The following is a 17,248-nucleotide window of genomic DNA, read 5'->3' as shown; positions in this document are numbered from 1 at the left end:
GATATGACTTGCATATTCATATAGCTGGCCAAACTGTGCAGATATTTGCCATTAGAGTTCCTTAATATAAAACCAGCAACCCATTACATAAACCATATTATTACCACATAAAAATAGATTTTGAGACTTTATGTCATATTTATGAGGATAATATATTGAGAAAGAGAATAGGTTTTAGTTTCTCTCTAGCACAGATCTAATGTTACTCAGTTGACACTTGCAGAATGATTGAACAACCAAAGTCTGTGCTATAGATACCAAATAAGAATTATATTACTCTAGTTATACTGTAGATATATGTAGTATTGAATTCCAAATATTTGCATTATTCTGATAGCTACCTATATATGCAATATATGAATGCCATATACATAAAATTGCATTAAACTTATACAGTATTTTCATTTCTGGAATTCAGGAAATAATACCCAATTTGAGATGAACTTCATTTGCTTTCCTATTTTCTTAAACAGATTAATAGTATATTTGAAGATCCATGTAATCATTGTAGCTATACCTAGTTACATAATTATATATAGGTGCATTCACAGTGTTCATGCATGCTATAAAATTTTACTTCCTGATGCTCCCCAATTGTAAAAAATTTTGGACATATATTATATCAGACATCTAAACTAGATTTTTTTAAAGCTCAGGAATATTATGCTTGCATATATTCTTGTTTCATTTTGGGCACAAATTTGGTAGGTTCATTTTTCTTTTTATTTTATCATTTTTATTTTATTTATGTGTATGAGTGTCTTGCTTTCATGTGTGTAAGTGCACCCATGTCGTGCAATGCCAATGGAGATTGGAAGAGAGCATTGGATCCCTTTGGAACTAGAGTTTTGGACAGTTTTCGGCCTCGATATGGATGCTGGGAATTGAACCTGGGTCCTCTAGAAGTGCACCCGGTGCTTCTAACCGCTGAGCCATCCTTCCAGTCCCATTATATGTTCATTTGTCACTCCCACTTGACATTCATTATTTCCTTCAACTAACATTTCTTAAATGGCTTCTAGGCATATAGAAGAAGTCGTGAAATACATGCCATCCTTATTCTGTACGAACCCAGGGAATTAATCTAATAGAGGGTATCAGTGTTGGTCTTTAAAATGAGAGCAATAAAATATATGGAAGTCAGTAATGTTTATGGAAATGTTTTTATACTTGTGGAATAAAGGTGTTAAACATCAGCTTCATAGTGTATGTATGCTGTCTAGTTTCAATTTAAATGGATTACAGTTAAACTTAATAAAGGACTATGATTATCTCATAAATGTTATTTTATCACCAAAAATCATTATCGGTTTTATATGAGGAAAGATTGAAAAAAACACCATTTTTATTTTGTCTTTTATACAATTACAGTTAATCGCTGAGAAATCTGTTTTCATTTAGTGATGAATTAGCAAATTTGATATAATCATGGTGACTTTTATTTTGCGATATTTAAGTGTATACATTGTGAACTTTCTACGATTAGCTTTATGTTGAGATTAAGCCTGTTTTGAAATTTTTCATATGTTTTAGATGTAACATTAGCTTTTAAGATGCTGACATTTCCTCTCAAAATTTTTCTTGCCCCCTAGTTAATCTATTGACTTCAAAATGTCAGAGATCAGATTCAGCAATCTCACTTGGGAGCACATCATAACACTGGATCGTGTGTTAGATGAAGTAATCCCAATTCATGGAAGGGGAAATTTCCCCACACTGGAGGTAAAACCAAAAGATATTGTTCATGTTGTGAAAGACCAACTCATAAAACAGGGCATTGTTGTTAAAGATACCAGACTGAATGGTTCTACAGCAAGTTACATCCTCGCAAGCCATAATGGAATCAGCTACAAAGATCTGGACATTATTTTTGGTGTTGAACTGCCAAGTGATCAGGAATTTCACGTCATTAAAGATGCAGTTCTAGGTTGCCTACTTGACTTTTTACCAAAAGGTGTTAAAAAAGAAAAGATTACACCAAAGACCCTGAAAGAGGCTTATGTTCAGAAAATGGTCAAAATTTGTAATAACCATGATCGTTGGAGTCTCATTTCTCTTTCAAATAACACTGGGAAGAATGTAGAACTAAAATTTGTGAATTCACTCAGACGACAATTTGAATTTAGTGTAGATTCATTTCAGATTCTTTTGGATTCCATGTTAGATTTTTATAGTGTCCCAAACGCTAAGCTAACCAAAGAATCCTGTCCTATTGTGGTAGCTGAAAGTATGTACGGGGACTTCCAGGAAGCAATGATTCATTTGAAATACAAGCTTATATATACCAGAAAGCCTGAAGAGATCAGAGGTGGTGGCCTTTTGAAATATAGCAATTTGTTGGTTCGTGACTTCAAACCAGCTTGTCAAACAGAAATTAAGATCCTGGAGCGTTATATGTGTTCTAGATTTTTCATAGATTTTCCTGATGTAGCAGAACAGCAAAAGAAAATTGAATCATACCTCCGCAACCATTTCATAGGTGAAGAAAAGAGCAAGTATGATTACCTTATGACCCTGCATGGAGTGGTTAAACAAAGTACTGTTTGCCTCATGGGTTATGAAAGAAGGCAGACTCTTAATATGATCACCCTTTTGGCTTTAAAAGTACTTGGAGAACAGAATATTTTACCCAATACGAGCAATGTAACTTGCTTCTATCAACCTGCTCCATATGTAGTTCTTGGTGGAGGGTACCCTAGTTATTATGTATCATCTGGGCCACCACTTGTTTTTTTTCAGCCATGTCCTGCTATGCACTTTCCTGTGCAAAATGGATTGTGGTAAAAAACACACACATCAGAAACTTTGCTTAAGCACCTCTTCAAAGCAATTTTCCAAATTCTATAAAAGTGAAGATGCTATTTTTGTGTAGTTACCAATTATTTTCCACCAATTCCAGCTTAAATAATTATAGTAGATAAAATATCATCTGTAAACTGACATTTCAAAATGATTTTCAAATGTGGCTCTACTAACTTTGAAATGTTGTGGAATATTTGAAATGATTTTGAGATCTTACTGATATTTAGACTTCAAATTTACTGTGACCAATATATTAAAGATGCCTGCATCTTTGGCTGAAGTATAAAAGAACACTATTCAGTTTGTAAAATTAAAAAGTATAGTGAAGACAAATTTCAACATTTTTACATACAGTCAGTTCCTTGGTTATACTTTTTTAGTCTGGTGAGTAACACCATTAATTTTTAGTGCTTAATGAAACGTTCATAATTTCAAGGAAAACAAATTTGAACGACATTAACACCATGGGCTTTGTAAACAAAGGCTTTGTTTCCCAACAGATTTTTTTTGGCTGTCCAAACACTACAATGTTTGAAGAACTACTGAAAACAATGTTCTGGAACACTAAAAAGTAATTTATACTCCATATATTAAGATATTTAGTTAATCTGTGGATCTGAAAAACTAATATCTTTCACCTGAATAAACGGTAATGTAGCCAACTATTCAGGGGTTTTACTACACCTAAATAATTTGAAAAGAAGAAAAAAAAGCCAATTCTGAATGTGAAAGTATTCACGAGAAACAATAACAGAAGGTTTACATTTGTGATTTTTGACTTGTTTTACAAATATCCTAGTATATCCAGAAATGTTGAGCATTAGTGTATGAAAGTAATTTCATTATCACTAAATGAAGGACTTTTTCATTTTTCCATTACAAAATACTAGTTTGTAACATGTTCCTCAGTGTTAGATTTTGAGTAACATTGTACTTTTTCAGTACTTGCATATATTTGCCATTATTCTGAATACTATTTAGTATATCAGACATCCACTAGCAAATCAATGAACAGGATTTAAATGTTTTTCCTTCATATGATGAAAACATTCATTAATCTGTTACCTAGGATGGTAACAAGGAGCAGTTTTGAATGAATATCAATAAGGCCATCAAAAGACTTAAGAATTTTTCCATTATGACATGTACCAGCAGTCCAAATCTGGGAACAGATTGGACTCTCTAAATTTAAACTCTCTTCTCCGTTTTAGAGGATTGAACACCAAAGTATACCTTCTATGACGTTTTTGAGTACCCATTACTTCTGACATGTTTGGAATTCTGACATCACTGGCCATTGGTGTACCTTTAAGTAATTATTTTTGTACCACAGAAACCTAAGGCTTTAAAGTATTTGGGCTTACCCTTTTTGGTGGTGACAAATAAAAATTTATAAACACTCTATCTAAATGTTCTGTTTGTTACCACTGAATGAGCCTTCTTTTGGTCCTAAGTATATACTTTATTTTTTTAGAACGTGGGAATACATACTAAAGGTAGTTATCATTAACCAAAATAATTCCAAATACACAGAAAAATCATTTGAGCATAAATGGACTGTGTTAGTGATGTCATTGAAAAAGGTTCAGTATTTCCTACAGTAGCATTTTATGCTGAATAATAGAATTGTGAAATGTTTGGAAGCATCTATCACCTCTGCGCTTCTGTTGCCTCTTACTGGAAATTCAAATTCCTTATTTTCTAACAAGCACTTTTCTTCCATGTTATCATCTTAACGCTTTAAATTGTAACATAGGAAGGGAAAAATGACCTAAAAAGAACATGCTTTCTCCTAATATTTCAAGCATATGTTCTCTTTTGAAAAAGTCTCAGCATTTGTGTCTAATATTTTCTCAGGATAGAGAATCCAGACATGTTGAATGGGAATGATACCATAGACAAAAAGCTATAGCCTATTCCTCATGACTTTCTTTCTCTAGATAATATCACCAAGATATGCCTTCCTCTATTGCCTCCTACCCAGAAAAATATTTATATTCAGTAGCATGTTTGTACCTCTTCAGCATTAGGGGGACTGCCTTAAGAGACAGTACTGTCTTGTTTTGTTTATTAGTTGAATAAATTGGATTATTTTTCTGTAAACAGGTGCCAGCCTTTTCAGCTGAAGTAGTTAATAGAAGTCATTTTGTTGTGTTTAAAACCCTGTTTCAGCATGTCCCATTCTATTACCAGAGAGACATCATATTGCTTAAACCTGTGGTAAAATCCAGTAGTGAGTTTGGTTGTGGAAGTTATTGTTAGTTTTTACCCAGCAATCTAACCAAAACGCAAAAGACCAAAAATATGTAGTTCTGTCATTCCTGCTAGTTCAATAACAGCCACAGATACATATTCTTTTAACCTAGACTATTTAACAAATATCCACATATAAAAGATCTACTAGTAGGATATTTAAAGCTTTTAAATTGAGAAATAGTCTTCTGATAGTCAGTAATGTCCAGCTTTCAATGGAAGGAGTATCTGAAATAAATGAATATCTTTAAGAATGGAATATCTCAAAGAATGGAGGATCTGAAAGAAAAGGTGATTTTGTTTTGGGTTGTAACATACCAGTTGGAGTATGCACTGTTTTGAAACCAGTTGAGCTTGTGTGTAAGTGATTATGTTCGAAATTAACACTTTGCACATTTTTTTTACTTTGCTTTATTATGGAAGAATGTGAGGCTATTTGAATAAATAAAAACAAAACCCACTTTTGATAAACATACATTTTGAAAAAGCAGCAGATGATTTGTAGATGATGTTTTATACATGTGGTTTTTATGTCACTTCCAGCAGACAAATCTCCCTATCCTACTAAAGGCCTGCCATATAGATAAACCTTTTAATACCTTAGAACAAAATCACTAACCCCTGTAAATTAATACCATGGGTTTTTTTTAAGAGAGATAATATTGAGTATCCACTTCAAAATTTCCTCTGGAGTTCCACACTTAAAATGATGGATTAAATAACTTAATTCAACTATTTTAATGCTGAGTATCATATAATTCTAAGCGGATGGAGAAATTTAAACTATTATCTCAAAAATGCTAACGAATTCACTATACACTATAAATAAATGTGATCCACTTACACGTTTTCCTTACGCTAAACTGCAGAACCCAGAAATATGGAATTGGACTCTTCTTTAAGCTTTCCAACAAACCTGGAGCATATGAGTAGGGCAGGTTGGTCTCTGTAAGAATGACATTACAATATACTCACTAATAAAGTATCCGACAATTTCATTTTATTTTTCCCATAGTAGGAACATTTAAGAGTTTCTGCATAAAATATATATAGCCTTAAGTCCAAAACAAATTGTTTAAGATATCAAATCCTCAACTTGTAAAATCATAATTGAAAGGGAATTCCTTTGTAGTACTCACTTCCAAATGTTTTGAAAATAGTGACATTAGTGAGCCATTGACATTTATGTTTTCTGTTTTAAAAGATTTTACAAATGTTTACCTCCCACCAATAAAATTAGAATCAACATAAAACATATCAGCAGGTATTTGAACAGAAAATTGTAAAGGATAATCTTGTTTAAGCCATGTAGGTGACTCCCTTGATCCTACGTATTTCTTTATAACTTATTTTCTTTAAGGTTTTACAAGTTTAAAGGCACCTCTGGGACCCCGACTACAGAAAAACAAAAACAAAAAAAAACATGCTTTTTCAAGGAAGAAAATTCCAAATACCTGTTGTTTAGTTATTGTTGTTCAGTAGCTACTAAAGTTCCATCTTCATCTTCAAATAAAATTCTTTCAGATTCTATCTGCAAGTAAAAAATATAAATTATATAAGAAGTTTCAGGATTAACATTGTCTTCTTTGAAAAGCACTGAAATATATCTTTAAAGTCGAATGCAAGATATCCTTTTATACAAATACTGTATGAACCAAAATAGACACTATGCACATGAGGTTATGTGATGTAGTCATGTTGAGAGCTATATTTAAATATGTTCTCCATAGGTCTATATTAGGTTCAGTGGCTGTTGACTAAGTTAAGAAGAATACTTCTTGTAGAAGAGATACAGAGGTCCTAGTTTTCTTGATAGCTTCCAAAACTCCATACATTTTGCTGGTGAGGATGGTTTTGATTTTAGTTTTATTTAAAATTTATGTTTATATGTGAGCATTGCATGTTTAAATCAGGTAAATATAGGTACTTCCTTAATTGTACACCTGTCTATTCTTTATGGTGAAAATGTTCTAAATCTTAGAACTTTTTGAAGTTTGTAGTACATTAATGTTATCTATAGTCAACATAATGAAGAGAAATGTTTAATGTTTACTACTTCTCTTCCATATTTTCTTTATTCACTAAAATGCCATCTATGTTTTCACAGAGGAAAAACCAAAAAAAATAAATAAATAAAGTTAGGGATAAATTTTTTAGTGTTTATTTTATAAAAGATAGAATTACAATGTTTCTTAATTTCATTACTAGTGAGGAGTGTGTCTGGAAATTTCTTAATTCAGTAGGATTTTATTCACAGATGTTCCCATGCTTGGAAAGTAACTTCCATGTATGCCTTATAGAGAATCTAACTTTAGAAGCTCCGATTTTCAAGATTTCTCTTAATTAGGGCACAGTAACAGAGCATCAAATAAGAGGCTTTGATGTGGGAGATATGTGTTCACTTTTTACTTCTTGAAGAATTCTGGAATTTCAGGCAACATTCATGAATAAATTACTCAGTTGGCTTTTTCTGTCATTTAGTATTCAGATTGCTATAAATGATAAGCCTATTTCCTTTTTAATAAGAAGGATTCAAATTCAGTATAAGGAATGTTATGTGATTTCATATTATTCTTGGGAATTTTTTTGTTAAGTTAAAATATAAAAGTTCGCAGTCAAAACACTAAGCTTTTTAAAATAAAAAAATATAGATTTAGATTTAATACATAAAACGTGTAAAAACTACATTCAAACTACAAATTAAAAAAAATCCCTCTACACTGTTACATTAAAATATGACAATAAATCATTCACCTTTATAAATCATATTGCAGTATCAGATTTATTGAATAATTTTATTTCATTACATCTTATATCTTTCATTTAGCAAGTTTATTCCAATAGGATTAGAAAGAACTTGATTATCTGAATTTTTCAGGTCTCAATCTATTACAGTTAGATAATATTGTCTTTAGACTATATTTTTAGTTTGCCTAGAAATTGTTTAAGATAATTTAGTTTCCCGTGTTAGAGATGACTGATGCTAGCCATAAGGTGACACTGCAAAATCTGACTTTCTCTTTAAATTAAGACATTCCACTCTTTCAAAACAGGTTACATGTACCTTAAAAACTACTTCGCCTTATATTTCTACACTGCCATTAGATTTAACTGAGTAGCATTCTCTTTGGCAGCATGTGACTAAATTGTTAAACTCCATCTAGTCCTTGTTTGGATTGCATAAAATCAGTGTCAGTAACTTTTCCTTCATGTTCAGAAAGTATTAGTAAGTAAAAATCTCTTTCTCTTTAAAGTTCTTCTTGATATTAGGTGAATTTGTTGGCATACAAAACAAAGAAGGTCGTTACTCAGATAATTCAGACCAGAAACATGTCACTAAATAATGAACAGTGATAAATGAATCTGAATTACTTATGGGCCAAACCACTGAGTCATATTTTCCAATATAAGACTCAAAATGAGTATTGGATATGATGGAAATTTTTTTAAAATTATTTCAACAGTCTATAAAGGTTATAAAACTAACCTTTGAAGGTGACAAAAATCTTACATTATTTCAGTAGATGTAAAACAATTATCTGACCAAAAGAAAATAATTAGAATGTCTCACTCCAAAACTAAGCAAGTTGTTGTCCATACGTATGTTACTTAAAGATGGCTTTCAGCTGTGTACTAATTCAAACCAAATTGTTTATTTGACATTAAAGAAAATGCCAGTGATAGAAATTATGATCAGAATGTGGAAATAAATAAAAACATCTAAATGTGGTTGCCCTTGTCCAAGTAAAATTGCTAATAGCATTCCGTACACTACTATATCCATAAGAATAATCTTTTTAACATTGAGCGGTGTGTTTTGTTTTAGGAAAGCAGGTAATATACATATAGATTTATAATGTTTAAGGTGCCTTTTCTATTTTTATAGTTCATATCAACAATTTTAGCATTTTAGTGAAAAGAGTTTGAAATGTTCTAATAACCTACCATGTTTCTGTAAATAAAAAATTTCAGGACTCTTTCTGGAGGAGTATATTTAAAGAGATGTCTGAAATGTCCAAAGTTGAGTGAAATGTATATGAAGTGTATATTAATGTTTAATGTTGAACACATGTTAAATAAGAATAGTTTTTTACAATGTTATACAATTAAGACTTGTATGTACTATTTTGGAAATTGTATTTTGCTGTTTGACAAAAATTAATATATGAAGAGTGAAGTATCTTTTGTGGAAACTATTTTTGATTCTGATAATATGATAATTATACATTTTATTGTTCTTCATAAAGCTCTTATACATGTATCGTTTGCTTTGTGTGTTTGTACCATTTGTGATAAATATAGTATAGATGTTGTTATTAGATTAAAAATAAGTCTTGAAATAAAATCACTGTGAAACATGCAGTAATGCACCAGCTGCAAAATGTGTAAAGGCCTATTATTTCAAACACAACCAAATCAGTTAAAGTATTTTTAAAAACAATAACTTAAGATTTTTCCATGGATTTTGTATGGGTTCACAGATTTCATTAGAATTTGCAAATATGGACCATGAAAAGGGGACATCTTTAAATATATCATCACTTTGTATAAGTGACTATCACCATTTATAACAAATTATTCAGATAATACTAACATATAATACTATCCACAAAGCCCAATTATATAAATCGTTTGGATTCATTTATTTAACTCCATTTAATTATTCATTGGTAAAATGTATTGTCTTCCCTCTTTCAAATTAATCCTACCTATTATGCATTGAATAGGATTATAGTTGATGGTAAAAAAAGTAATAAAATGATAGAATCATTTGGAGCAGTGGGCCAAATGATATAACAGATTGAATCTGCACCCCTACACAGCATTTCTATGCATCACACATTTAGCAGAGCTGGATAGTGTATCAGGTCTGTATATATGCTGACCACATGTCTAAGTAAGGTTATTAAGTGACTGAAGAATGAGAAATAGTTTTGAATATAGCCTTTAATAAGAAAATAAATGCTGGGGGCTAGAGAGATGGCTCAGAGATAAGAGCACTGGCTGCTCTTGCAGAGGACTGGGGTTTGGTTCACAGGACCCACATAGCGGCTTACAACTAACTATAATTTCAGTACCAGAAAGTCTGATGCTTTCTTTTGTTCTTCATGGGAATGGCACACACAGGTGTACTTATATACATGCAAGAAAAACATTCATACACATAAAAATATAAAATCAATAATTTTTTAAAAGAGTAAATGTTGGTAAAAGCAGTTGAAATATGAAAAAACACTCAAATATAGTTGCCTTAAAGTTTAAACAGCATTAGCAACTTTCTGACTACATTGTAAAGTTGTAAATTATGGGAAAGAAGAAGCAGTAAAGACCTTTAATAAATACTTTTTTCTCTCCATAATGTGAATTACTGATGACTAAGCTTTTAAGTTAATAGATGACTTCAATAAAGCCAAAATGAGTCACAACATAGGACAGTTTTTTAATCCTTTAACATACAAGGATAAGTTGTGCCTTATCTAACCTTTAAAACATGAAAACATTGCTAGGAATTATCCTGTCCACACTTACAAAAAAAATAGACAATTTTAAATCATGACTGATACATGAAAACATGCCATAATGTTTATATAGTATATTTCTTAGCCAGAGTAGCACTCTTCATTATTGAGAATGTGTAGAAAGAAGATTCATTTACCTTTAAACCCTGATAGAGATGCCATTAAATTACTTAAATAAAATCTAATTCCTCTCTTTTTGTTTTGTTATGTTTTGGGTTTTGTTTGGTTTGGTTTATTTTGAGATAGGGTCTCCCCATAGCCCCAGCTGGCCTGGAACTCACTATGTAGACCAGGCTGCTCTTTATCTCAGAGATGAAGGGATTAATCATCGCAAATGCTGGGATTACTGGGATTAAAGGTGTGCACAACCTAAATTGGGCTAGGCAATACGCTGGTTCTTTGAAATTTTCATGCAATATATTTTTATTATTTTCAGATGCCATCCCCCATTTCCTCTCAGATCCAACCCTACTTCCCTATCCCCCCACACTTCATGTCCTTTATTACTAGTTTTTAACACCTATTGAGTCTGATTTGTGTTCCCCAAATGTTCTTGGGTGTAGTTCCATCTCCTGCAGTTTGATCAACCTACCTAGCATCACACCCTTAAAGAAAAACAACTTTCCCTCTCCTAGCATCTCTCGATGTCAGTAGTTCATCAGCTTCTGACTTCTTGCCCAACTTCCCTATCCATGCAGGGTTTTTGTCTGACTTGGGCTTATGCAGTTCTTGTGCAAAACTTACTGATTAAATTAATTGATATCTTTACTTGTTTTCTTTCCACATTATTTCCAACATTAGAGTACACACACTCTCCTATTATATACACACCCCTATATTGTATCTATAGTGTGTATATATGTACATATATATGTATGTATACACACACATAATATGGCCTTTAGAGTATGGTTTGTGTCCCCGCACATCTAGTGTGGATCCATCCACTGAGCCCAGTAAGAGTCTCAACTCTTTAATACACTGTCTTTCCCCCAGGCTCCCAGCAGCCATCAATCGCCCAAAGTTCCTTAGGTTTGGGTTGGGATTTCTTACCCACTTCCGCATGTCTGTGCTGGATTTTTTTTGAACTTGCATAGGACTTGTGCATGCTGTCACCATTGCTGTGAGTTAATATGAATCAATGACCAGCTGTCTGGAAGACTTTGTGTCCTGTGGTCATCCACACACTCTTGCTCTTAGGATCTTTCTGCCTCCCCTTCCTCAGTGAACCTTGGGAGACAGGTTTGAAGCAGCTCTCCTATTCAGGGATAAGTACTCTGTGGTCTCTTGTCCTCTGCACATTGGCTAATTGTGGGTCTGTGTTAATCGCCATCTGCTGCATAAGGAAACCTCTCTGGTGAGAGAAGGGATGCATTCATCTTAAGTATAGAACATCCAGAACTGGTAAAATGCAGAGAATGAGACTGTAAGAATTAGCCCTAAGTGACACATCTTTAATGTAACCTCTACACTTAGGAATTTCCACATTTAAAAAAAGTTATTGAAGGGGCTGGAGAGATGGCTCAGTGGTTAAGAGCACTGACTGCTCTTGCAGAGGAACCCGGTTGGATACCTAGCATCCACATGGTGGCTAACAACCATCCTTAACTACAGTTCCAGGGGAATCTGATGCTCTCTTCTGTCCTCTAAAGGCACTACATGACACAAGTGCACTTACATGCAAAGCACTCATACACATAAAATGAAAATAAAATATTTTTTAAAAAGACAAAAGTTATTGAGAGACAAAATTATTAGTAGTATAATATTTCTCATCATTCCTAACACTAACCAATATTAAACATATTAAATATGAAACCATTCCTAATTGCTTCCTTATCTGTCTTTAACCTGTGTTATTATACAGTCTTCATTTCTGATTTCCTAGTTTCTATAGAAACAATAAAATACCAAATTCATAGTTTGAATGTTATTAACAAAATTAAAAACTAAGTAAGACTATACATGTTAGGAAGAGGAGTGGAAAGAGGCATAGATAGAAAAAGAAAGCAACCAACCTCAGTGATCCAAATTGAACTTTATGAAGGGTGGAAGCTGACCAAGAATAGGCACAGCAGCCACAACAATTCAAGGGGCAGGGGAGTTTAAGTATATGCAGGTTCATGTTTGTAAAGGGCCTAGGACCTGCCAAATGTGAAGGGACCTGTTTGCAGATCAGGAATTGCTTTATGGCTAGGGGTGGTATGTCTGGGTCCATAGTTTCAAAACAGGTTAACAATGCTCTAATAAGGCATATCAGTGGGAGTGATGGTTCATCACTGGTCCAGAACTTTTTGTGCAATCTAACTTTATTTCAGACACTGAAGAGGAATAGGGGTAGTGTGTCATAAGTCATCCCAAATGTTTCCTGCTGAGAAGGGTCATTGTGGGGCTAGGGGATTCAGGGTCCATTGGAAGAGGGACATAGGGAGTCCACTGGTGCCTTAGAGCTGGAACATAGTCTTGATTTGGTCATGAATGGTGGCTTGGGTAGTCATTAGGGCTACTGCAGTCATGCAATTCTCTAAGAATCTTTGGAAAATATTATTTAGGTAAGGACCAAACAAGAGAATTACTCTAAGGAGGGTGAGAGGGCTAGTAACGGCACCAGCAATGGCCAATTTCCCAGCTGTCCTGAGAATGCATTTTCTCCTTCCTGGTCCTTCCGCTATTGGTTTAGGCATGCCCTCAATGGTTTTAGAGTGTCCTTAAGTATGTGAGATGGATTGGAATAGGAACAGCATCTACCTCTCCCAAAATAAGTTCATCCTCAAAATCTTGGTTTAACTGGATAGAAAGGTGGTCTGCTAAGCTAATACATGCCAAAAGTTTTTATCTGTAAGTCACAGGATGTTAACTGAGAAAGAGGTGGGCAAGAGTGGCTATTTTGGGAGCTAAAGATGGCCAGAGATAAATCGTAATTAGGCTCTGGACCTGCAACATTCCAAACTCTCCACAATCACTGAAGTTCTAACCAGTTGATCAGCCTTTGTAAAATGTTCAGTTTCAAGAAGCAGTTTTTCTGGGAACTTTCATTCACAGTTCCCCCTGTTGGCCACATATTTAATCCCATGTTGCTAGGAAAGGCTTCCTAGGATCTGGTGTAGATGAAGCTGAGTAGCAGGCAGGAAGAACAGGCTTCAGGAGAGCGGAATAGCTGGTAAAGCCAATAAGAAAGAAACCCCTGAATCATATCGAAACTATTAGCCATCATGATCCATATCCGACTTTTTCATTTCTTTTGTCCTCTGTATCTGACAGGACATATAATAGGATTATTCTATTTAAAATAAAAATAAGAACATTACTTAGTAATATTATTAAATGTAACAGATTAGGGAAACAAACATTCAAAAAACGAGATTGACCATGTTTCCTCTTTATTTCCAGTTATCTGTACTTTATGAACTATTTTATTTACATTTGCAGTATTTAAACCAGTCTGTCATCTTTTAATTTTTGAGCTTTTCTTTGTATCAGCTAGATTTTATAGCTATAAACTTATGTGGAGTGGCTAACCCTAATTCTAGTAGCTCTTATCTGTGAATAATGACTTGATCTGTTTTATTATGTTGGTATCATACCAGATTTAGCTTGGAAAAGTAAATGGAAAACGTTATGGAAGAAATTACATAACAATATAGTATTCTTTAAATTTTCTTTAAACAAGAATATGTTCATTTACATAACAAATACTAAAAACTTTGATAGAAATAAGAGATTAAACTCAGAATTTTATGGGCCCACGTTATACTGAATGAGAAACATACATATATGTATATATATATATATTTTACAAAATGTAAACACTTGAAACTTTTAAACACAAAAAGTAGTTTTGAGTAAGGTAGAGGTTCTGGATAAGCAAATATTCATAACAGAAAACATGACTAATGAAAGGAAATAATTATTTATAGCTTAATTTAAGTCAAAATTAATTTATTTTATCATTTAGGAATATACCAAGTGAAATATTAAATAGCAACAATTAAAAATATCTAATTATAGCCAGGCGTGGAGGTACATGCCTTTAATCTCAGCACTGGGGAGGCAGAGGCAGGCGGATTTCTGTGAGTTCAAGGCCTTCCTGGTCTACATAGTGAGTTCCAGGACAGCTGGGGCTACAGGGAGACCCTGTCACAAAACGACCAAAAAAAAAAAAAAAAAAAAAAAAAGATATGTAATTATAAAAGGTTTGGCTTTTTGGTTTTTTTGTTTGTTTGTTTGTTTTGTTTTGGGGGGCTTTTTTGAGACACAGTCTCCCTTTGGCCCCGCCTGGAACTTTCTATGTAGAACCCAGGCTGGCCTCAAACTCACAGAGATCTGCCTGCCTCTGCCTCCTGAGTACTGGGATTAAAGGTCTGCATCACCATACCCAGCATTTTTTTTAATTATGTGTATGAGTGTCTTGCCTGCATATATGCAAATGCACCCGTGTGGTGCAATGCTTGCAGAGGTCAGAAAAGGGAGAAGAAGGCATTGGATCCCCTGAATAGGAGTTACAGACATTTGTAAGCTGCCATGTGGGTGCTGGGATTTGAACTCGGGTTCTTTACAAGAGCAGTCAGTAAACTTAACTGCTGAGCCATCTCTCCAGCCCCTATAAAAGTTCATTGAATGAAAAATAAAAAATGTTCAGTTACTTGACAGTACAGGATTGTCAGTTAGTTGAAATGAGTACCATGCAGCATCTCTAAAGTCCTCATAGGTGAGTTTTCAGATGAAGTGGGCACATATGAATCTCAATGTTCATCTCCTTGATTTTGTAGAACAGAAACAAGTTAGAAGTATTTGGATACAGTGTCCTTTTTTTGGCAAAAGTATAATTTTACTGTGGTTGTTTTTTCTTTGAAATAAAATGTAGAAAACATTTTAATGAGCTAATTTTAAATAAAAATCCAAGAAGCTACAGTTGCAGTATAAGAAATGTTTATGATACCTTGAATATTTAAAGTCACAAATACAAATAAAGACATTTTAATAGCTTTGTTTTTATTATAACAGGCAGTTTTAGATTATTTTTGTTAAAAAGCATTTAGTACTTAGCTATATTTTTCTTTAAAATTCAAAGCACAGAGATGTATTACCTCAAATATATTATTAAAGTGTAAAACATTAAGATTATCTATAAACATTAAGATGTCTGTGAGTTTTGAAGCAGGTTTTTAAAATAACCATTTAAAAAAATGTTTAGAGCTGTTTTTACATAGACATGGACCTTGACAAACCTGTTTGTTAGTTTTAAAGAGGCAGTAGTGGCCTTCAAATCCTTACAATGAATCTTTGAACACAGAGTTTAAGCATCTCATGAGAGCAATTATCTACAGGAGAAATAGTACCCTGGAGCAGGAGTAATCATCTCTTAAAATGAACTTTTATCCTCAAGCACTAGAAACCATGTAGTAAAACCAGAATTGAGACAAGGATCAAGGAGATAACATCTTGACCAGAACTGTGTAATTCAGTATATCTTGTCTTTTTAAAAAATATTTTTAAATAAACCTAAAAAATTTTAATTCTCTCAAAAATTCTAGAACCATTAGTCACGTCTAATTGTGTCTCCAAAGTACTCACATTAATATAATATCTGCATTTGGCACACTGGGTATGTGGCCAAGTTAACTTAGTTTGTTGGAGATGGGAACTTTTTCCTTAAAATTTTAGTTTTAGTATGAGTTGAAAGGAAGTTCGGTGAATTTAACAATTCCAATTTACACGAGAACTTACCTATAAGCCAATTTGATGCCAAGTAAATTGTTGAAAAAAACCATAAGCTCATGTAGACAGTGCATACACACTGTCTGTTACATATTTTAGTAACCAGGATTTTGTAATTTCTCTTTGTTGATATAATACCTCTTGTAATTTCATTGTGAAAAATAAATTAATAACAAGATTTTTAGCATATATATATCCATTGTTTTATGTGTAGTCTATTCTTAACTTTACATTTAAGAACATTTTGAAAAACAAATGATTTTCTGACTTCTGTCATACAATTGAGATTAACATTTTAATAAATATATATTTAATTAGAACTTGTTTTGGAAGGAAATCTTAATCAAAGTCTATGTATATAACATTAAATTTTATATCTTAATGAAATATATATCTTATGATTTCAGTGAATGCTGTTTTGTATGTACAATTAGGTATTTAAAAGTTTTTTAACACACTTAATAGACCTAAAGATACTGTTCAACAGATTTTAAGGTGTTCAGAGTACCCAAGTTTATAAGACAGCATATATTTATCAGCCCTGTCAAATCATCAAAATATATTTATAAATCTTCACATGTGCATTTTAATTGAGCATGTCAAAAATAAAAATAAAACCAATAATTTTAGAGCACAAGAAGAATGAGAAAGAAAAAACTGAAATAGCCACAGTTTGTTAAAAGAATTATTTTGACAAACAACACATGAAAACATTTATCATATACAAAAATAGGGCAATTACATGACGTCTAGTGGTGCATCCAGAGTTGAAGAATGTAGGCAGTTTATATATATATATATTTTTTTTAACAGTGAGTGTATGCATGTATTGCCTGCATGTAGGTAAGTGCACCTGTGTCGTGCAATGCCCGTGGAAGTCAGAAGGGTGCATCAGATCCCCTGGAACTGGAGTTATGGATGGTTGTTAGCTGCCATGTGGGTGCTGGGATTCGAAC

At 33.0% G+C, this 17,248-nt stretch overlaps 1 protein-coding gene across 1 annotated transcript; it reads left to right on the top strand.

The window, feature by feature from the left end:
• Nucleotides 1-1,611: 1,611 nt before the first annotated feature.
• Nucleotides 1,612-2,784, top strand: Tent5d (terminal nucleotidyltransferase 5D). Its single transcript, XM_008823066.1, has one exon. It carries the CDS (start codon nt 1,612-1,614, stop codon nt 2,782-2,784), a length of 1,173 nt encoding a protein of 390 aa, XP_008821288.1.
• The last annotated feature ends 14,464 nt before the right edge of the window (nt 2,785-17,248 follow it).

Source organism: Nannospalax galili, unplaced genomic scaffold (assembly GCF_000622305.1).
Source record: "Nannospalax galili isolate Female #2095 unplaced genomic scaffold, S.galili_v1.0 scaffold10, whole genome shotgun sequence".
NCBI lineage: Eukaryota > Metazoa > Chordata > Mammalia > Rodentia > Spalacidae > Nannospalax > Nannospalax galili.
Note: the sequence above shows the minus strand (reverse complement) of the source record. Positions and strands in the feature narration are given on the sequence as shown.